Source organism: Lepidochelys olivacea, assembly GCF_965140295.1.
Source record: "Lepidochelys olivacea isolate rLepOli2 genome assembly, chromosome: 2".
Taxonomy (NCBI): Eukaryota; Metazoa; Chordata; order Testudines; family Cheloniidae; genus Lepidochelys; species Lepidochelys olivacea.
In genome coordinates, this window is record NC_140412.1 from 37,284,206 (window position 1) to 37,306,831 (window position 22,626).

The window sequence follows — 22,626 nt, forward strand, 5'->3', positions numbered from 1 at the left end:
ATAGGGGAAATAAAGCCAACTAATGAGAACTAAGTTAACAATAAAATCAATTCAGGAGCTCCTATTGTACAATATAATATTTTATTACTAACAGATAGTAAAAACAAAACTATTAAAATACATATAAAGTTTTCAGTTTACAAATAGGAGAACAAGAGAATGAAGAATATTTAGTGTGTTTCTTCACAGAGGATATTTCAGATTTTTCTCATTCTCTATCTCAGCAGCAAGAATATTGTGTGCTAAAAATAAAAAGGGAACACTTAAAAAAACGAACATCCCTTATTTAAGGCAATAAATTACAAATTATAAAATGCAGGAGACACAATATAACAAACATTCAAATTTCAATAGATGTTGGATAAAACAAGTAACTTTGGTTTATCAGAACTACAATTTCTTATTCAGTATTTACATGACCTTTCAGTTATGTGATTTTGCTTGAGTGTTCAAACCACCACCCAAAAAAGCTGTTCAAAGTGGAATGTAATAGCCTCACTGTATCATATATCAAAGTGGATGTGTCACACTATGAGCCCTCCAGTTACCAGTAAGGCAAAATGCAGAAGAGCCCTATAGAATGTATCAACACTAGTGTTACAGCTGGAAGGTGAAATCCTGGCTCCACTGAAACAGCAAAACTCCCATTGACTTCATTGGAGACAGAATTTCACCCAAAGGGCCCTGTCCTGCAACCCTTATCCACACCAGTCATCTTACTCATGTGCATTGTCCCATTGAAAACAATGGGACTCCTCCATTAGTAAGGACTACTCTGAGCTGCGTAATTGGGCCCTAATACCAAAAAGCTAAAGAAAATGTGGCATTTCTGTATAAACACACAGACCATTAAAGCATGTAAAAATTATGGCACATGGAAAATGCATTATTGTCCTGTTTTAAGTGAAAACCTCATCTGATGAATTTGCATGTTAATATTCAAAAGTTGCTTTTTCTGCAAGATCATAATTCTCTACAGAATCTTTAACATTAGATTTTTAGAAATATGTGCTTCAGAACATGCTGTCCTTGTGTACTGAGAGCTTTGTTGTGCCTCCTCATTGGGGATGAGTGGAACACCACTCCGGCAGAAGCTCTGGGAAGCATCCTTTCTGAAGTGGAGCTGCACCTCATGCACCCCTCCTGTACAGAATGCACAAAGGCTGCATCTTTTTGAGGAGAACAGTCAGTGAAGAAGTTAGGCAGGGCTATATCTCTGCCACTTCTCTGCCCCATCTCTTTGCACTGATGCTGACACTAATCTCTCCCAGTCCTGCTATCCCTTAGCTCAACCCTTGTGTAGAGATATCAGAGATTTTTGAACTACTCTATTCTGTTTTCTCAGCACAACCCTGGGTGGACATCATTTTGCCACCATTAGCTGAAAATAGGGGGAAAAATTAGGTAGGATTAACTAAATTGGCAGGGAAGTAGAGTGGCAATAGCAGACCATAATATTGAAGTTAATAAACTGACAATTGGAATGAGTTCATGCAAAATGAAATCTGGGGGTGGGTGTGGCCCGGCCCCAGATTCCTTGCAGGGAAAGAGGAAGTCCCATCCTCCCCAGCCCAGCCAGGCCTAGCAGCTCAGCCCAGTGCAGGGTAGGAGCCACGACTGTCTTCCCCAGTCCTGCCTCCACCCCACAGTGATTTACCTCTCTGCCGGCTGCCCAGGGCACTCAAAACATACCACTGGGGAGGGTCGCATGACTGCTTTTGTGGCTTCCCTTTGCTTCTCTGTCAGAAAGTTATTTTTCTGTGGGGAAACAAAGAAATCTGCGGAGGACATAAATGCTGCGCATGCACAGTGGTGCAGAATTCCCCCAGGAGTAATTATTGTAATAAAAAATACTTTGTTTTAGAAAAAGTACTGCCTGTGTGTCGATCAGTTATAACAGAAGGCCGTATCTATGTCCTCCCAGGGATAACAGGTCTAAGCTATTCTGGGGAGTCTCTTGAAGAGAACCTGGTAAACCCAAGTAGTTCCTCTAGGGTGGGCCCAATTTTTACCTTGCATAAATAGATTAATAGATTAGTAGGTTACCTTGAAAGGAACCTCTGGTAAACCCGGTAGTGGGATAACAGAGAAGCTATTCTGTGGATACCCTGGGTCTGTTTTTGGGGTAACAGTAGGTGTGCAAAAGTAAAGGGTGTCTCTCCTTTCTCATTTGTGGAGGGACCAGACACAATTTTGCCCTAGATGTGGAGGTTATATTAGTGCTTATATTATCCTGTAGTGACTATTGCTCAGAAGGAAATGATGTCATCTTATCAGCACAATATTGTTGATCTTATTGGTACTAGAAGGAAGCACCTTAGTTATCAGATTTGTGCAACAAACAAAACAGTAGTTCTTAACGTTGAGTTTATAAAAATAAGTTATTTACCAGATTCATTTTTAACTACAAAATAAATCACTATAATTCCAGAGTCCTTTTCAGATTCAGTGTAGAAACTACCATAATACAGTGCTAAGATTAGTACATCATGAGACATTTACACATTAAAGATATCTATAGATTTGTGTAACTTCTAATTATTCTAAAATGACACAGCTATTTAAAATGCAGTTACTTTAAAAAGAAAAAGAAATGTTAATAGGAAGATTGAAAGACACCAGTGAAGCAAATTAAATTTTTATGTTTCAAAATAACACAACTGTCTTCCATAAATTATTTTTACTGTAATTTAACAGTATGTTCATGTATTAGAAGAGAGATTTCTCTCATTTCTTTTTCTCTTAAATTACTGCTGACCTGCCCAGTCGAGTGCTATTAGAACTCCAGTTTCCGTTACTCTCCTATGAGGTTAAATACAGTGGTTATTGCTAGACCTCCCCACTATTGCAGTGTAACTTTTAAGTGCAAAACAAGGGATATGTATGTGGTATTTTTACAAGGCACAGAGTATCAGTAATCTCCAGTGTAATACAAACCCATAACAGTTTCATAAACTGAAATCATTCATATAGAAATTCTAATCTTTCAAGGATTTGAACTGTTTCCAAAATCCTGATCTTTTCTAGTGTCTGAAGCTGAGTGGACAAGCATTGATATGGAGCCGCTGGTACTGCCTGGTTGTGAAACATTGGGTAGCTGTGAATTACTGACTTGTAGTGGATGAGTTTCAGCAAAGTCACTTTTAGGAGATACCCTATATGTAATTAAAAACAAAAACAAAAAACACACAAACAATGTTAAGCATATAATGTTTTAGACTGAAACACAAACATTTAGCAACAAAATGGCAATATACACTGAACTTACAACACTCCTTTTAAAAGACAATAATATAGTTCTGAATACTCTTTCCTTAGCCATTTAATTGGACTCAGGAACACAAAGGCCTGAGGGTCATCAGTAATGTTTTTTATACCAGCCACCTATCCAAAGAAGCTGTATGGCAGCCACAGATGTCTTGGCAAGCATTGGATAGGGAATGCTTTTCACAGCTTTTCAGTGCTATTCCTTTATTTGTCTTAGAGGTCACTATTCAGCAATATAAGTAGGGCCCTACCAAATTCATGGTCCATTCTGGTCAATTTCATGGTCATAGGATTTGAAATTTAGTAAATTTCACATTTTCAGATGTTTAAATCTGAAATTTTTTAGTGTTGTAACCACAGGGGTCCTGACGCAAAAGGGCATTGTGGGAGGTCACAAACCTGTAGTGGGGGGTCATAGGATTGCCACCCTCACTACTGCACTGATGTCAGCAGCTACAGAGCTTCCTGCAGCTGCAGGAGTCATCCAGAGGTGGAGGTGGGTCCGATCGCCCCCTTGCTGCTGGGAGTGTCCCAGCCAGGGGCTCCTAGCTGTGAGTCTCGGCCAGGCTGAAGAGGAACAGGACTTGTCCTTCCCCTACACAGTAGCTCTCAGTGGGAGATCAGACCAACCTCCACAAGTCTTCTCTGGCTGCAGGAACCTCCGGGGCTCCTGCCCAGTCCCAGCAGGAGGCCCTCAGAGGTGGGTCTGATCTCCCCCCGAGAGCGGCTATGCAGGGAAAGGACAAGTCCTGTTCCTCCCCAGCCGTGCTGGAACTCGCAGCTAGGAGCCCCTGGTTGGGGTGCTTCCAGCAGCACGGGGGAGATCAGATTTCAAGGGGAAGGGCTTAGTTCACAGTCCATGACATGTTTTTCATGGCCGTGAAATTGGTAGGGCCCTAAATATAAGGCACATCCTATCCCAAGATAAAAGCTCTAGTACTTAAAATCTCTACTAGAAAAAAATCCCCAAATCATATATCCTCATTTAGAAACACATCAGCTGCATGGTCATCTGGAAAGTACCATATATACTCGTTCAGAAGCAGAATTTTTTTAGTAAAAAGGGACGTGTCAGAGAAGGGGGTCAGCTTATGAATGGGTATAGAGGGGGGAGAGGTGGGACACAGCCCATCCCCCCAACAGAGGAGGCAAGGAGAGGCAGCACAGCCAGCAGAGCCAGAAGGGAAGAGGCAGGGCCAGAGTCTCTCCGCTTTTGGCCACGCTGCTCTCCCCCCAGCCTCCGAAGCAGCTGCAGCTCCAGGGCTGGCAGGCTGCGGCCATGCCGCTTCGGCCCCGCAGCCGTGCCACCCAGTCTGGCCCGCCGGAGCACGCTGCAGCCGTGCCGCCCAGTCTGGCCTTCTCTTGGCTTAAGTAATCAGTCTGGCCCGCTGGAGCACGCTGCGGCCGCACCGCCCAGCCTGCTGGAGCAGCTCCGGCCAGGCCAGAGACATCCTCCCCTGGCCCGCCCTAGCTAAGGTGGGAAGGAATGGGATGGGGAGAGTGTGGGGGTCCCGCGCTAGGGGTGGGGTCATGTGGGAGGTGGTCACAGGGGTTACTCCCCTGACCCCCAGCTTCTCACTCCCCCCCCTCCCAAAAAAAATTTCCCTGACAGTTGCTGTCCCAGCCCGTCAGGGTAAGCAGCTGGTGTAACGGGACACTTTGTTTACTTAAGCGTACCTCCCTGCCTGCAGATGCTCAAGGTAAACAAACTGTCTCGGCCCACCAGCAGCTTATCCTGATGGCCTGGGAGCCAAAGTTTGCCAACCCCTGAATTATAGGGTCGGCTTATGAATGGGTCATAAAAATTTCCCATTTTTACTTATCCATCTGGGGGGGGGGGGGTCAGCTTACAAACGAACCGGCTTATGATCAAGTATATATGGTAGTTTATAAGAACTACTTTTTTCTTGCAGCTACTGTTATTGGACAATCTGTCTTCAAAAGGAAAAGGACACAAAAAATATACCATAGTATTGGTAGTATGAACATACACCAGAAAACTGAAGTCCAAACTTAGATAAAAAAAATAAGCATCCTACCTTCCTTCACCCATTCTTTTCATACTCTCAGATAAGCTAATCATATCAAACGTGTTGTCTGCCTTGCTGCTCTTTTCCACCTGTTCCATAGCCAGTTTAGAAGTAGATAATATTTGTAGTACATGTTCACCACCAGTATTCTCCCCTTCCTCTACTTTCTGGGTGGATGTTCCATCTGCCTCCATCTCTTTCTCAGATGTTTCTCGAGGGGGTTTAATTTCTGGAAAGTTCTCTTGGCTTAAGTAATCAGGGTTAGTAATAGCCACTGCAGAAGTTCCGTGATTTGTTGTGGCACCTGTACTAGTCCCCATAGACTTCGAAATAACCTTCAGTTTGTGTGAACTGGATTTGTAGTGCTTCTTTTTATGGTTAACTTTAGAATTGTGCTTCAAGAAAAAGTCACATGATTCTTGCAACACTCTTCGGCTTTCACTGATTGGACTGAAAAACAAAGGCATATGACTAGTTCATCAAAGATCATTTAGACTCAGCGGAAGATTGCTTCTTATTCCAAAATGCAAAGGAAGTAACAAAGGGGGTGGCTCTAATGTACCAAACCTGGCTCCAATGTTAACCAATACTGAGGAAATGATAACCTCTGATGATTGGGAAGAAATCTGGGGGTAGTGGCTACTAAGTAATTATATTTGTGGAGCAATTAAATTTACAGAAATAGAGCAAAATCCTACATGCCTCATTCTTGCAAATAGTTCCAATACCTTGAATGAGATTAACCATGTGAGAAAGGACAGCAGGATTAGCTCATAGGTAGCTAGGTCACCAAATTAAGTTTTCCTAAAGCAAACTTGTTAAAGTGAAAAAAATGGTAAATAGTATAAAATGGGCAACATTTTTTTAATCACTTAGCTGAAAGTAGTTTACAGCTGAAACATAAGAAAGACTTATACAGGAAATGGAAAAGTAGGGAGATGGAAAGGAAGCTATAAGCTCACCATCCAGGAATGCAGACTTAAAATAAAAGGAGCTAAAGAAAACCAAAGTAATGTTGGCTGGGCAAGTCCAAGGAAATAAAGAGTTCTAAAAATACATCCACAGTTTAGGAAGAATATAGGAAATCTAAAAAAAAATATATCAGGGGAAAAGAAAAGGATATAATAATTACAAGGGATGGGACCTAAACTTCCAGTCTGCTTATATTGAAAAGGATATGACCCATGCATCTCCTACAAAAGAGAACCCTAGGTAAGTTTAAATAAAGGAATGGAATTACTCTTGTGCAGAAGGGGATAGAATAAGAAACAGTAGTCTGAAACAATAGAAGAAAAAATTAAGGTAGGACATTAGAAATAGTAAGAGAATTAGGGCAGCAGAGTAAGCTACTAAGAAAAATGGTGGACGGACCATCACTGCAAGATACGGTTAAAGCAGGAGTGCAAATGATGTAAGCAGCAGACCTGGAAAATGAAAGGAGTCGGAGTTGATGGGGCCAAACAGTCTTCCCTGTTGATTGAAAGTTACAGCCATGTTAGTCAGTGTTAAGAGCAACAAAATCCCTTTTGCTCAATTTAAAGGACCAAATCAATAGGGAAGTATGTTTTCTACCTTATTAGGGCCCAATCATGTAGTTATTGCACAAGTAAAACTTGAATTGACTCCAGTGGGAATTTTACCGATGTCTAACTGCAGGATTGGGCCCTGAGAGAGTAAACAATACTTTTTCTATATTGCCTGACAAATATTTAAAGGGACACATGTTACAAATACATTTTTTTAAAGCTTATCAGTACCACATACAAAGAGTTGCTCTTACTCTCTCTTGCGATTTCTGTTGAAGAAACTGGCCCATTCAGAACAGGTCTTTTTACTTCCCACCCAGAATACTGGAGAGATGCCAACAATTAACGTCATCAGGTACTTCATCAGAAACAAAAATATTTCTGGTCTAGCTAATGCCTTTGCCTGGAAGATAACAAAGTTCAATAAACAAACACGCACACACAGACACACGCACACTTTGACTCTTGACAAAGTGCATAAAATGAACAGAAACCATGTACAAGAGCATACTGAGGTACTTTCTATTTTACACCAGCTATCCTATACTGCATTCAGACACACCATGGACTGAACTAAAACATGCACAGTCAAGTCAGATCTGGTTAATCTTTGCTTATGGAGATGTAGCTGAAGGTGTGGACAGGAGGTGAGGCATAAAGGGAGATTTTTTAAAAAACTGGAAGAAAAGATTATTTGGAGGGGAGAAAAGTATTATTAAGCAAAAAGAAAAGGAGTACTTGTGGCACCTTAGAGACTAACCAATTTATCTGAGCATAAGCTTTAAATTGGTTAGTCTCTAAGGTGCCACAAGTACTCCTTTTCTTTTTGCGAATACAGACTAACATGGCTGTTACTCTGAAACCTATTATTAAGCAGTTTCTCCAGTGAAACACTGCATATTTGGGAGCTTCCTCTGGATACAGAGGAGATGATGGAGTGGATGAATTAGATTTAATTACATGAATCAGGATCTCCAGAGAGCTTCAGGACAGTATACAGAGGTCAAAGTAAGCTGGTCCGGTCTGGTACATAGCCAACCGTACTAGCCGGGGGCAGCTTCCCCAGGCCAGCAATTTAAAAGGGCCCTGGGCTCCTGGCACTGGCTGGAGCCCCTGGCCCTTTAAATTGCCACCAGAGCCTCTGGGCTCCCAGCCGCCACCACAGCTACCCCTACCATGGGGCTCCGGTAGTGATTTAAAGGGCCTGGGGCTCCCAGCCGCCACTACTGCAGCCAGATCCCCGGGCCCTTTAAATTGCTGCCGCAGCCCCGGGGTAGTGGCAGCGATTTAAAGGCCCCGCCCCTTCCGCCTGAGGTCCCTCCCTTTTCGGTTGAGCCCCCCTTTGCTCCGGTCCCTGGCCCTGCGTACCGGTAAGTCCCTTAAGTTACTTTCACCCTTACCAGTATACCAGTGTTTTCTGCCGTTTATTGCAAAATTAATCCACCAATGTGCAGAACAGGGTCACAGTTGTTGAGACATTTAACTCATTAAGTGGTTATTTAACTTCCTCTCCCATGCCCCAAATGTAATTTATGTTTTCTTGGTTAATCCACTTGTCTCTGTATTCTGGCCTTCAAAGCACTAGTCACTCTTTTTGTTAGCTAGGTATCCATAATTGTTGAAGCTGAAGTTTTTGTTTTGTTTTGAACTAATCAGAGTAAAAAGAGAAGCCACTCTGTAGTTAATAGGTTTTTGTCACTGGAAAACAACAAGTACAACACAAAGGAACAGATCCAGTTGTAATATTTCTTGGTATAATATTTGATTGGATAGGTTTGTTCTGTTGCTATTTACTCTCTCCAATAAACTAAATAATCCTTGAGAATTATGTCATTAATTTCTTATTACCTGTACTGCAAGGTAAACATTGCAAGGCAAATTTGTTAAAGAAGGAATAGATACCTCAACTCTTAACTTTCTTACTTTGGAGGGTTTAAGTTGATAAAGGGCTCAATGCTGTATCCCCTGAAGTGGATATTTTGTCACTGACTTTAAACAGGAGCAAGAATAAGTATTAAGGACCCAGTCCTATGAGGGGCTGTACTCAACTGTCATTGACGTCAATCAGAGTAGAGGGTACTCAGAAACTTGCAGGATCAAGCTCTAACATTCTATGAATTCTGTGTTTCTTTTCCTTGTTTTTATAGTAGCTCATTGCAGTATAAACATTAATGGTGGGATGCAAAGCAACTGAAGTGTGTAACTTGACATGAAAAACTAACAGTTCCCTTACTGTTATTTCCTTCTTAAACACCAGCTCATAAATAGCGAGACATAAACCAAAAATTACTTGATATGACAGAGAATTTTATGCATTAAAACAAAATGTAATACATAGAGAGTACTGCATATGTGCAGTTGGTATGCATACTAAAGTCTTTCTGAAGACAATTTTTTAATCAAAAGTCAAATTTTAAACCTGAACATCTCAGCAATTTAAGATATATATTTTTAAAATTTCTAAAACTTAAGTGCACATTACCAAAAATCAGTTTGCAAATATGCAGTCATAGTTCTGAGAAATAAAGAGTGAAAAGCTCAGTATTTTGTACTTATACAATATAAGAAAAGACAAAACTGATTTTAATCAAATGTGGTTCTGACCAAAATGTTCAAATTCGAATGGCTAAAATTAGTTGCTTAAATACTTAGGTACATATTTCAAGGCAGCCTCATTTTCAGAAATGCTGAGTAACTTTAGGCACCTAATTAGAAAATTTGGGGAAATAGTTTTTAGGAATAGCTGCTTATTATGTAGAAAGTTTCCACCATGAACCATTTTTTTTATTAAGTTCAAATACCTTAAAAATTTAAACTCATGACTCTAAAAAGATTTTAAGTGCCACCAATCTGATTAGCTGGAGATTTCAACATAAATATTGGTTCAGTCAATTTATTTAAATGTTTAATTGGTCTATAAATATTACGTTGTGTGTATTTCATTGGCTTCCCTAACTTCAGTCTACCCACTAAATGTTGTTACAAATATCATAATGCATTTCGGTGCCTTTTTTATGTTAACATTACAATATGACAGGTTTCAGAGCAGCAGCCGTGTTAGTCTGTATCCACAAAAAGAAAAGGAGGACTTGTGGCACCTTAGAGACTAACCAATTTATTTGAGCATAAGCTTTCATGAGCTACAGCTCACTTCATCGGATGCATGCAGGGGAAAATACAGTGTGGAGATTTTATATGCACAGAGAACATGAAACAATGGGTGTTACAATACACACTGTAACGAGGTAAGGTGATCAAGTAAGGCCAGCAGGAGAGTGGGGGAGAAACTCTTCTTTTGTTGAAGAATTGCCACTTTTAGGTCTGTAATCGAGTGACCAGAGAGATTGAAGTGTTCTCCGACTGGTTTTTGAATGTTATAATTCTTGATGTCTGATGTGTGTCCATTTCTTCTTTTACATAGAGGCTGTCCAGTTTGGCCAATGTACATGGCAGAGAGACATTGCTGGCACATGATGGCACATATCACATTGGTAGATGTGCAGGTGAACGAGCCTCTGATAGTGTGGCTGATGTGATTAGGCACTATGATGGTGTCCCCTGAATAGATATGTGGACACAGTTGGCAATGGGCTTTGTTGCAAGGATAGGTTCCTGGGTTAGTGTTTTAATTGGAATTAATTTGCAAACTGGACATCATTATCTTAGGCTTGAATAAAGACTGGGAGTGGATGTGTCATTATACAAAGTAAAACTATTTCCCTGTGTTTATTTCCCCCCTACTGTTCCTCTCATTCTTGTCAACTGCTGGAAATGGCCCATCTTGATTATCACTACAAAAGGTCCCCCCCCCCCCCCCGTTGGTAATAGCTCACCTTACCTGATCAGTCTCGTTACACTGTGTATGGTAACACCCATTGTTTCATGTTCTCTGCGTATATAAAATCTCCCCACTGTATTTTCCACTGCATGCATCTGATGTAGCTCACAAAAGCTTATGCTCAAATAAATTTGTTAATCTAAGGTGCCACAAGTCCTCCTTTTCTTATTACAATATGAATTATACAAAACATTACTCCTTACCTGGTAAGGACAGGGAATATGGTACTGATCACAGTGGTCAAAGACCCAAGTGGTCTCCCAGATTCTCCTATACATCTGCTCATAAACATAACATCCAAGAAGTGCCACCAGTGGTACCAGGTATAAGCCACTAAAGACTCCAATTCGAATCATAAATTTCTTCAGCTTCTCTTGGTTTCTGCCATCATGCTGTATGACTTGCCGCACATGATTTAAAGAAATAATTCCAGATAAAAGGAGAGAGAGACCAACAAAAACACAAAAGCACAAAGGCAAAAGGACAAAGTATCGAGATGCATCCATGTCATAGAGACCAACAAAGCAAACTCCACTGATATTGTCCCCTTCAACTTTGTTCATTGCAAGGAGCATAATGGTGAGAAAACCAGGTATGCCCCATGCAACTGCATGGAACCAAATTGCCTTTTGTTCAATAGCTTCACAGCTCCATTTTCTTCCTGCTGCTAGGAACCAAGTGATCGTAAGAATCACCCACCATATTGTTCCTGCCATAGTGAAAAAATACAAAACCATAAAAAAGACAGTGCAGGCTTTGTTTTGAGAGCCAAGAACAACTGTTTCACCAATTTCTAACTTTTCATCTGCCTTGTTACAAGCAGTTCTATTTCCCAGCAAAAAGCCAATGAAGTATATCAGAGACACTATACTGTAACAGACTGAATAATATATGATTGGCCTCTCTGGGTATCTGAACCTTTTAACGTCAATCAGAAAAGTCAGGAATGTGAACAGAGTAGCACAAAGGCAAAAAATTGAAACTATTCCAATGAAGCTTTTGGCAACATCCAGCTCATAATTTTTGAAGTACATATTGGGACATGGGGGTGCACACTGATCAATTCCCAAAAACTTGTAGCCTTGTCCATTGGAGGTCTGCAGATGCCGTGGACACCAAAATCCATAGTCCCTTCGAGCCTGCCCTGGGGTCTTCTGTGTTCCATGGACCTTTGTGGTTACAGCGGCAGTGACAGGAGCAGTTTCATCACAATCCTCCAGTCTACACAGATTAAGAAAAGTGCATGTACATTAATACTCTTCCACTGTCAAGTGTTCCCTTATTTTACTGCTATTCTTCCTAAGTGTGAAAAAGCTGTTTGAGTAAAATATTTTATGCATGATCCAAAAATTAGTTTATGAGAACAAAATCAGGTGGCCTTTAGAAAAAATTTTGAGTAGAGTCAAATAAAATCTTTAATGTTAAGTTTAGAAGAACAGTTGAACACAAGCTGTTTAACTATTCTTTACAAAACCTTGGTTTTGTATTCAGTTTGTTATGAAACACTTCAAATTCTTAAATTAAAAGAGACATTTTGCAGTTGTTTCTTTACTGGTCTTATTCCACATCAAAATTATTTATATACATGTAAACTTGTGAAAAAACACATCATAGATTTTTATACTTGGTTGACAAATTGTTGTTTGAGATTCACTAGAGATAATGCAAGCTCCAATCCAAATACAGGAGTGAAATGTTGAACATCTGGGATATACAGATGGAAATATCTTTGCTTTTATTGGACCAGGTCAATGTTTAACTGCTGATAATAGTGGTTTGATTGTGTTTCAAATCACCTACTCTCAGAAAGCTCTCTTCCCAGGGTACCCACTGCTTTTGTTCTCAGCTCTGTAAGGCCCCTTACAGCGCTAATTAATTTGAAATTGAGAGATGAAGACTATGAGATCAAAGAAGGAACAAACAATTGAGGCCAGTGGGAATTTAGAACATTTTGTAGAAGTCTCACAATAATAGCAGTGTAAATCCGTTCAAAAAGGAAAAGACTCATTATTAGAAATGGAGAGATGACCTTTTTAACATTAAATCTGCCTTCACTAATGGATCTGCTTGGTTTCATATCAGCTGATAACACTTTCCCTCAGGGGAAAAATATTTACAGAAGCAGTCAGATGGTGAGGACTGTCTGTCATAGAACTGATAAGGACTTAGGTAATTTCCAGTAATATATTATGGATATCAAACAGACAGGAAAAATAAAAGGAGAGCTAGTATAAAAGTTGAACACAATTGTAATTATTTTTTCTTTAACTTTTTAAAAAAAGTTAATTTAACTATAGCTTGTGACATTTAGAATTTGATTGGACAAAATAACTTAATCTGTTTTATAATGACCATTTCTGCATTAGCAGTTGATGGACTTATTATCTTATGGCTAGATTATGCAATCTTTACTTGAATAGGAGCACACTTACTCACAATGAGATTACTAATGTGTGCAACTACTCACCAATGAGTGAGTTCTACAATTTATCCATGAGAGTGAGAATAGATTAAGAGTGCCTCTGTAAAAATGGCATTGCGGAGTTCCATCATCATGATTTCTCACTGATTTCCGTAACAAATATACTCAGTTTAAAAGTAGAAAAGTTTTTTCCCCCCTACATGCCAGATGGACAAACTCAACTTGGGCTCTCTGTTTCATCACCACCATTAATAAGGGTTCTTCTGGACAAATTGGGCTGGCCTGAGAATTCTAGAAGCTGAAGTTCTTTTTAACCATACAGCAGGATCATCATGCACTGCACCAGCACAAGCTTATCTCACCAATTTACCAACTTGCTTTACCCTCGTTCTGTTGGGGTCATCTCTAAGGAGTCAGGAGTGTCTATCTTAGGGTTCTCATTAGTGCCTCTCTCTTAACACTCTCTAGGCTCATTCAGTCTTTGGCCTTTCTGAGGCTGCCAACAACAGTGCCAGTTACTGCTGACTCCAAGGGTATTTTTTGTGCTATGGACTCTATGTTAAGAACTGGACAGAGAATACCACTCACTTCACATATGAGCAGTAGATAAGTGTTAACTTTAAGTCATTATTGTCAGTAGTAGAATAATTTAGAGATGCAACGGTTCCTGAAAAAAACTGAGTATTTTATTTTAAAATATAATTTAGAAAATATACTGAATATCTGAATAAGCTTCTAAGATGGCTAATTCTACAGAACAATTTTGAGACAGTTTTGTAGCTCTGCAGAGGGGCAGGGGCGAGAGTGTGAAATGCTGCAGAGCCTGAACATCCCATGGGCCTCCATACCGTGTTTCCATGTTGCTGCTCAACCTGTCCCCTGCCCTTGGGTCCATACTATCAGACTCTTTTCCCTGTGGCTATGCACAGTGAAGAGGTGACTTATCATGGTCTACAAGTACCTAAATGGGGAAGAGATTTCAGATAGTAGATGGCCCTTTAATCTAGTAGAAAAAGGCATAACGATCCAATGACTGGAAACTGAATCTAGATAATTCAGGCTAGAAATAAAACGTGCACCTTATTTAACAGTGAGAGTAATTAACCATTGGAACATCTTACCTAAGGATGTGGTGCATTCTCAAATCACTTGAAGTCTTAAATCAAAACTGGACACCTTTCAAAAACAAATGCTACAGTTGCCAACAGAAATTACTGGGTGAGGTTCAATTTCCTGTGTTATGCAGGAGGTCAGACTAAATTATAATAATGATCCCTTCACGCCCTAAAAATCTATGAATTTTTCATTATCTCTCTGGGGGCTAGAAGAAACAGACAAAGATAAGATTTTTGTGAAATACTGAATCTTGGCATGCAGCATAGATAAAGTAATGGGAGGTTTAATTTGTTCAGCTAAGTGGTTAAGATTAAAATAAAAGCCTTCTGGTACTTAGTGATGTATAGACAGAGTGCTTTATATTTCATAGTACCGTTCAGTTACTCTTTGGGGGCTGGAATACTTTGGTGAGAGAGAGAGTCATCTGGGATATACCAGAGGTTAAGCGTGGGGAATTCTGCACCACTGCGTGTGTGCAGAATTCATATCCCCCTCAGATGTCTTTGTTTCCCTGTTAGAAAGTCATTTTTCTGCAGGGAAGCAAAGGGAAGCTGCAAGAGTGGTCCCAGCTGGGCTGGGGGAGGATGGGACTCTCTCTTCCCCTGCAAGGAGCAGCCAGAGCCGGGTCAAACTCACCCCCAAAAACCTCCCCCAGCTGCAGGAAACTCCGTACACACACCCTCTTTCCTGCCACATTACTCCTCAGGTGTGGGGGTAGGGATCACTGTATGGGGAGCTATTCCCACTGCCTACTACGTGTGCATCTGGAACCCTCCCATACACAGAACCCTGTCGAGCCTCACCCGCCCGCATCCAAATCCCCACCCTGCCAAGTCTCACCTCCTGCATCCAGATCCCCACCCCTGCTCCCAGATCACCCCTTGCTGAGCCCCCCACACTCGAACCACCACTCTCCTGCACCTGGACCACCCCTCACTGAGCCCCAAACTCCCATCCTACCAAGCCCCACTCCCCCAGCACCCAGACACCCCCCACTGAGCTCCCTACATCTGACCACCCCCCCTCCCCGCTGAGCTCCATCCCCCAACACCCAGACCCCCCATGCTGAACTTCAACCACCTTCACCTGGACCCCTCTGCAGAGTTCCATTACCCCTGAACCTGGAAACCCCCACCCCCAACAAGCTCCTGTGCATCCAATCCCCCCACACCTGGACCCTCCCCAAGCTGTCTGCACACAAAATTGCCCCACACAGAACCCTCTCAATCCACACCTGGATCCCCCCCACACTAAGCCCCTCCACATTTGGATCCTGCCAGGCTGAACCTGCCTGCCCCACACCTGGTGTGTCTTGCATGGAGAGGCAGGGCCCTGTGGTGTTTCTGGGGCAGACCTGGCCCTTGCATTGTGTCAGAGTCAGGTGCTGCCTCACTGAGGAGTCCATGTCCTGGGGAGGGGCTGCCGGGTGATCTTCCACCTCTGAGCAGCCAGTGGTCTATGCTCCCCACTGCCATGCTAGAGCCTCCACATTTATTTATTGACAAATAAAATTTGCAGAACTGTATCTAATTTTAAAATATTGTATGCAAGATTTTTAATTTTTTTGGTGCAGAATTCCCTCAGGAGTAAGGAGGGAACACTGGATGATATGGTGGTCCCTTTTGACCTTAAACTCTATAATTCTTCATAAAACCTCTGTGAAGCAGATAAGTACTGTTATCCCATTTTACAGATAAGGAAGCAGACAGAAATATATAGTTTTAAGCATTTTGTACTGAGACAAAATCATTAACAGGAAATCCAGGAGATTAGTTTAATTAAGTTTCTTGAAGAGAAATTTCTCTTGCTCAGGTAACCTTTCAGGGTCCCCACTGACGTGGGGACTACTCAAACAGATATTAACACATTCTCCGTCTCAGACTTTCAGTTCAGCTGTGGGTCAAATCAGGAGTGTTTGAAAATGTCACCTTCATTGCATGTCAGATTAAAAGGTACTACACCTGTTACATTCCAGTTCCTCCGGCCAGGTGATCCCAAAAGTGTCTATTAACTGTTTACAGTCGGAGTATACTCTCTCACAAAGTCTTCGACAGGGGTGAATCACATGAATTTGCTTCATGCAAGCAGGCACAAATGCTTTACACAGAAATGTGTGGACATCTGGAGAACAGTGGAGATTCACAAGAGGAAGAAAAGGCTTTACAAAAAGAAAAAGATTTTGATTAGTAATTTTTAAAAGAAAAAAAATCAGCAAACTTAAAAACCATGGACTTAACAGAGACACTGGTTTTATGGATTTGTAACACACCTTATTTACAGCGGGGTAGTCAAATATTTTTTGTGACAGTCCAAATTTCTTGGTCAAGGTATAGTCAAGGTCCGGACTCCAGTGGCAGGGGCTCCAGCCTGGCAGAGCTCCATTTAGGGAAGGCAGGTGCGGGAGGGGGCACACTCCCCCCGCCCCAAGTTATGTGTCAGCCACCCCCTGAATTATGTGTCAATCCTGGCTGCCTGCTGGGGCTTCCACTGTCTGCTTCGGGTGCTTGCCAGGGCTCCTGCTGTCAGCCCTGTGCACCGGCCAGGACTCCATTTAGGCAGGGCGGGGGGGGAGAGGGAAAGGGCATCTGCCCCTCTCAGTTACATGTCTGTCCCAGGCACCTTCTGGGGCAGTGGGAGCCCCAGACACCCAGGGGGTGACATGAAACCCAGGGGGCAGGTGCACCCCCTGCCCTCCCTAAATGGCACCCCTTTTGACCAGGGGCACATAAAGCATGGTTGCCACAGTTGGGCTAAACTGCAGGCAGGACTGAGCTGCAGTTGTGCCTTCTGGCCACTTGAGCACGCTGTGGCCCCTGTAGAGCAGGCAGTCAGGTGCCTTGACTCCTGCTCCTCAGTCGCAGGCCGATGGTGGAAGTGGCAGCAGCAGGGTGAGTGTTGGTGCCAGGCTCCTCCACCTTACCCCGCAACCCCGGTTCCCCCAAGCTCAAGCACATGGCCAATTACTCCTCTACCCACACACACACACCCCGCATTAACTGCCCCTGGCCCCCCAGCGTTGCACAGTCCAGTTAAAAGCCTTTGGCAGTCTGGATTTGTCCCGCAGTCCACCTATTGACTACTCCTGCCCTACAGCCTGCTAACCCTTAATTGTCCACTTCATTGTAAGTGGTCTCCTACAGAATGTGTGAGCCCCTTGTGTTTAACAATCAGTCCCACCTTGTATTTTAGCTCAGACACTCTGGTTACCTTTTCCAGACCTGAAGAAGAGCTAGTGTAGCTTGAAAGCTTATCCCTTCCACCAACAGAAGTTGGTCTAATAAAATATATTACCTCACCTACTTGGGGTCTCTCATATCCTGGAACCAACACGGCTCCAACAATACTGCAAATAATTTTAAATCACTATGGTTCACATTTTACTTTCATGTGGATTTGAAAAGATATTATGAAAAAAGGCTACTTGTTTGACAGTTATAAAAAAGGATTGTAACTAGTGATCTGAATGACTGGAATGAAGGACTTCTGAGTTCTATTAACATTGCTAACCGTAACTCTGCTCTGATATCTTAGCCCAGGGCCAACCTCTCTAATTCAATTTCCCCATCTGTGAAATGAGGATAGTACTATACACTATACACCTACAAGTTTTTTCTAAGACTAAGATTTTCAAAAATGGGTGCCTAATATTAGGATCCTAATTTAATAGTTAGGCACCTAAATAAGTGGCCTGGTTTTAAGAACTGCTGACAACCTAGCAGCCCAGCATTTACTTAAACACCTAGCATTTACAACCTAGCAGCTCCCATTTACTTAAAAATCTTGGCCAAGATACATCACATTCATCACCATGAGATCTGAATGTCTAAGAATTGTTATGATTAGTGTAATTAAGGAACATTATTGATTTTCTGTATAAGATATTCCAAAACTCAAAAACAGGCCAGCGTTCCTCTGTCAAAGTATTCCTAGTTTATATATTCACTACAAAAAGACAGACACTGAATTACTGGTAACCACTTTTACCTGGCAACTGCTAGCATAAATAAGTACAACTTTAGTAATAGCTTAATGCACTGTTTTCAGGCAGATGGGCCTACTAGAGGAAAAAATAACTTGTTATTTATGGTATACCAAATTGATTACTAGTTAAAAACATGGTTTAGCTTAACAGACTGCAGTCCCATCCACTAGTTACTGCTAATTTTTGAGAGCCCATTTGCCATTATATTGACAATATATTCCGAGTGATATACCTAGACTAGGACAGCTACTTGATTAAGTAAATCTCTTTTTGGATTACTGGAAAAAAAAAAAAAACCACACACCACACCCTCCAAGATTCAGGTAATATCTGTACTAAGTTATGTCTCCAACTAGTAGTCAAATATGTATAGCAGGAAAGTTGAAATAATATATGACCCATATGAAAATCTATAGATAAATAGGAAGAATATGAGGAGTTCTCACAGTGGAGCAGAATGTATGGTATAAGCAAATGTGGACAAAGGAAAAATGGTTACCTAGCTATTTCTTTCCAATTAATGGATATGTCTCCCAATCCTTATTATACCTTCTGGCAACTAGAAACAATTCTAAAGCTGTCAGGCAGTGATTGGGAGAGGGAGAAGTCAATTTTTGACTCTAGAATGGAAACTTAACATAAACAAGCTGTTTTTCAAACCAAGATGCTTTAACCTTCAACAGTAAAGATCCCGAGGGAGAGTGGGATTCGTGGACATGCTATTTAAGAGAAAATAAATTGCAAACTACTACTTTTTTTCCCCCCTCACAAAATTACATGTCCAACAATCTTCATGGTACATAAGTAATAAAGTTTAGATGTGTGTTTGGGATGGGGAAGCTAAAACAGAAAAGCCCCTCATGAAAAAAATCAAAAATATGTTAAGTTGGCACTACGCCATGGAACATTGTGGCTGTGCACTTCATCTGCAGATTCCATTACAGAAAGTAATGCTTTATGAAAGTATGTGCACTTGACCAGCTGTCTTTGCAATTGTCTTCTGTTGGAACCCTAAGACTTGAGTACTTTCTGCTGAGGAGGCAGGCACAACTCTGGGATAATGTGCAGCAAGCAAAAGACCCCAGAATATCCAATAGCCTGGTGGAATGCTGGAGACCCAGGTTCAAGTCACTGCTCCAGATCAGTGTCTCCCATGTCCTAGTGGAGTACCCTAATCACCAGGCTATTGGATTTTCTTGGGTTTCTCTTAATTTCGTCAAAAACGTCAAAAGGTCTCGATTTTGTCCCAATGCAAGGGACAGAGAAAAATCATTTCCCATCCAGCTCTAGTCCTAATGTTCAGTTTACCCTGGCTCATTTCTTTATTGCATAAGGACATAAAGTAATTAGTGCTGCCAACTTTTTAATGGCACAAAACCAAAAACCCCTGAGGCCCCGCCTCTTCCCTGAGGCCCCATCCCCACTCACTCCATCCCCTTTCCTCCATCGCTTGCTTTCCCCCCCAACCTCACCTACTTTCACTGGGCTTGGGCTGGGGTACGAGAGGGAGGTGAATGCTCCAGCTGGGGGTGCGGGCTCTGGGGTTGGGCCAGGGATGAGGAATTTGGGGTGTGGGAGAGGGCTCTGGAATGGGGCAGAGGGTAGGGTGCGGGGTGGGTATGGGCTTAGGGTGTGCGCTCTGGGTGGAGCCAGAAATGAGGGGTTCAGGGTATGGGAGAGGGCTCCGCGCTGGGACAGGGGTTTGGGTGTTGCGGGGGGGCAGGCTCTGGGAGGGAGTTTGGGTGCAGGAGGGGACTCCGGGCTGGGGCAGAGGGTTGGGGTGCAGGAGAGGGTTTGGAGGGCAGGGTCCTGGCGGTGCTTATCATGGTTCTGAGGAAGCAGCCACCAGGCTCCTCCGGCCCCATGACTCATGGGGGAGGCTCCGCACGCTGCCCTGGTGCCCGCAGATGCCGCCTTCGCAGTTCCCATTGGTTGCGGTTCCCAGCCAATGGGAGCTGCAGACCCATCCTTGGGAGTGGGGCAGCACACAGCACCTCCCTGGCTGCTCATGCATCAAGGGCTGCAGGGATCTGGTGGCCACTTCTGGGAGCCACATGGAGCTAGGGCAGGCAAGGAGCCTGCCTTAGCCACAGGGCCCCACTGCACCACCAACTGGACTTTTAATGGCCTAGTCAGCAGCGCTGACCAGAGCTGCCAGGGTCCCTTTTCGACCGGGCGTTCCGGTCAAAAACCAGACGCCTGGCAACCCTAAAAATAATGGAACTACTACTAGCTGGCTCCTATGGAAACTGAATTCACTTTTGAAGTGGTTCTATTGAAATATTTACTGTATTTCCTAATGAAAGAGTATTATACCATTCCATAAAAATATAAAGCTCAAAAATTCTCCTTGTGTAGGTAAGGCTATTAGAGATGTAAAAGAAGGTCTCTCTTCGGATAAGCCAGAGTGAAAGCTTCAACTGACAGGTAAAACTTTAGGAATATGTGAAGTTAATACATATTCTACATTGGTCATATAGCTAGTTTATGTAAAAATGTTATTTTTACCACATCCTTCATCCTTTCCACCCCCAAGTTTTCTGTTTCCTCCACCAGTCACATCTTGTCATTAACCTAGCTTGTAGAATTTTTAGAGTAGAGGCTCTCTCTTTACTTATACATGGTATTTCCTATTTGTACAGTGCCAAACACAATGGGGTTTACATTAGGACCTCTAGGTGCCACTATTAAAGCTAGTGGGAGATTTTTTCCCCCACAGAAAATTTCAACAAAAAAAGTGGAAAAAAATAATTGGTCAAAATTTTGACATTTCATTGAAAAAACAGAAACTGAAAGTTTTCATTTTTTGGCTGCAAACTGAAAACTTCTGGGTTTTCAGCAAAGAGTCTAAGGCCTGGGCTACACTGGGGCGGGGGGTGCAGGGGTTCGAACTAAGATACGCAACTTCTGCTATGCTATTCACATAGCTGAAGTCGAAGTACTTTAGTTCGAGTTACCTGGCCGTCCTCACGGTGGCAAGTCAACGGCGGCAGCTCCCCCGTCGACTCTGCTTACTCCTCCTGCCAAGGTGGAGTACAGGCATCAATTCGGGGAATCGATTTATCGCATCTCATCTAGATGTGATAAATCGATCCCCAATAGATTGATCACTACCCGCCGAGCCGGAAGGTAGTGAAGACGTACCCTAATTTTTCCTATTGAAAGCGGACACTTTCCATAAAGCCTTTCATTTTTTCAAAAACCCAATTTTTTGCAGATAATATTTTACACACACACACACACACACACACACAGTACAAGTTTTAAACAAAATTTAATACTGGTACACAGTGATGATGATTGTGAAGCTTGGTTGAGGTGGTGGAGTCAGAGTGTGGAGTCAGAGGGTGGGATATTTCCCAGGGAATGCCTTACTGCTAAATGATGAACTAGCAATTGGCTGAGCCCTCAAGGGTTAACCCATTGTTGTTAATGTAGCGTCACACTCTACAAGGCAGCACGAACGGAGGGACAGGAGACAGCATGGCAGACAGAAACAGAGACACACACCATGTGTGTGAGAGAGAGAGATGCGCATTGCTCCTTTACGCTGACCCCACTCTAAGTACACTGCCTTTTTAAGTAGATCAGCAAGCTGAGATGGCAGCTACTGCCACGAAGCTCCCTCTGTCCTGAGCCCTGTCGTGTGTCCCCCCTGCTCCATGGAAAATGGGGTAAGTGGGGTGCAGGAGCAGGGGGACACCCTGCCACTAGCCCTCCTCTCCCCTCTCCTCCCCCCGCCCCATACAGGAAGCGGGAGGCTCCCAGGAGCAGCTCCAAGGCAGAGGCAGGAGCAGCACATGGCAGTGGGGAGAGGGAAAGCTGAACTGCCAGCAATTGATAGCCTGCTGGGCGGCTGCTACACAGGGAACTATGGGGAATGGGGAGCCGATAGGGGGGCTGCCGGTCCACCCTGGTGCCAAGCCCCCACCAGCTAGCTCCAACGGGCTACTCTTCCTGCAAGCAGTGAACAAAGCAGGCAACTGCAAAACGACATTATAAAGGGAGCATTGCACAACTTTAAACAACCATGTTCTCCAATTGATTAGCAACGTAACAACGAAACAATGTTAACCGGGATGACTAAGTGATGAGTTACTGTAGATCCCTCCAGTTAGAACGTTTCCAATTTGGCTATTACAGAAAATAAGCAGTCTGCATTTTCTGGAAGACCATTAAAACAAAAGCTCACCAAGAGTTAAGGAGAAGTATTCTCCTCCTGTAGGCCTGTTTGTGGGGAAGGAAATATAAAACCAATCAAAAGTCCACTGGAAATGAGAGTTAATCGCTTCAAGACATGGTTGTCCTGAGCCATGTCATGGGGCTCAACTGTTTCTGTAGACCATTCCCATGATTTTGTTCTCTCCAAGCACAGCACTGGCAAGACAGATGTAATTCCTCTGCTTCCCATAAATTCAAACATCCTAAACTCTCTCAGCAGTGGG

The 22,626-nt window shown here is 42.7% G+C and overlaps 1 protein-coding gene across 4 annotated transcripts in view; it reads right to left on the reverse strand.

The window, feature by feature from the left end:
- Nucleotides 1-140: 140 nt before the first annotated feature.
- FZD6 (frizzled class receptor 6) overlaps nt 141-22,626 on the reverse strand; it is a 63,357-nt gene continuing 40,871 nt past the window's right edge. For 2 of the 4 annotated variants that reach the window (XM_084618869.1, XM_084618868.1), the window contains exons 3-7: nt 16,161-16,357; nt 10,865-11,882; nt 7,078-7,226; nt 5,307-5,747; nt 141-3,155 (exon numbers count right to left, since the gene is read on the reverse strand). In XM_084618869.1, coding sequence (XP_084474995.1) covers nt 2,987-3,155; nt 5,307-5,747; nt 7,078-7,226; nt 10,865-11,882; nt 16,161-16,357 — 1,974 coding nt within the window. In that variant the 3' untranslated portion in view covers nt 141-2,986. Of the gene's footprint in view, nt 3,156-5,306; nt 5,748-7,077; nt 7,227-10,864; nt 11,883-14,204; nt 14,331-16,160; nt 16,358-22,626 lie in introns of those variants that run through there. The other 2 variants (XM_084618871.1, XM_084618870.1) reach the window with 2 other exon arrangements.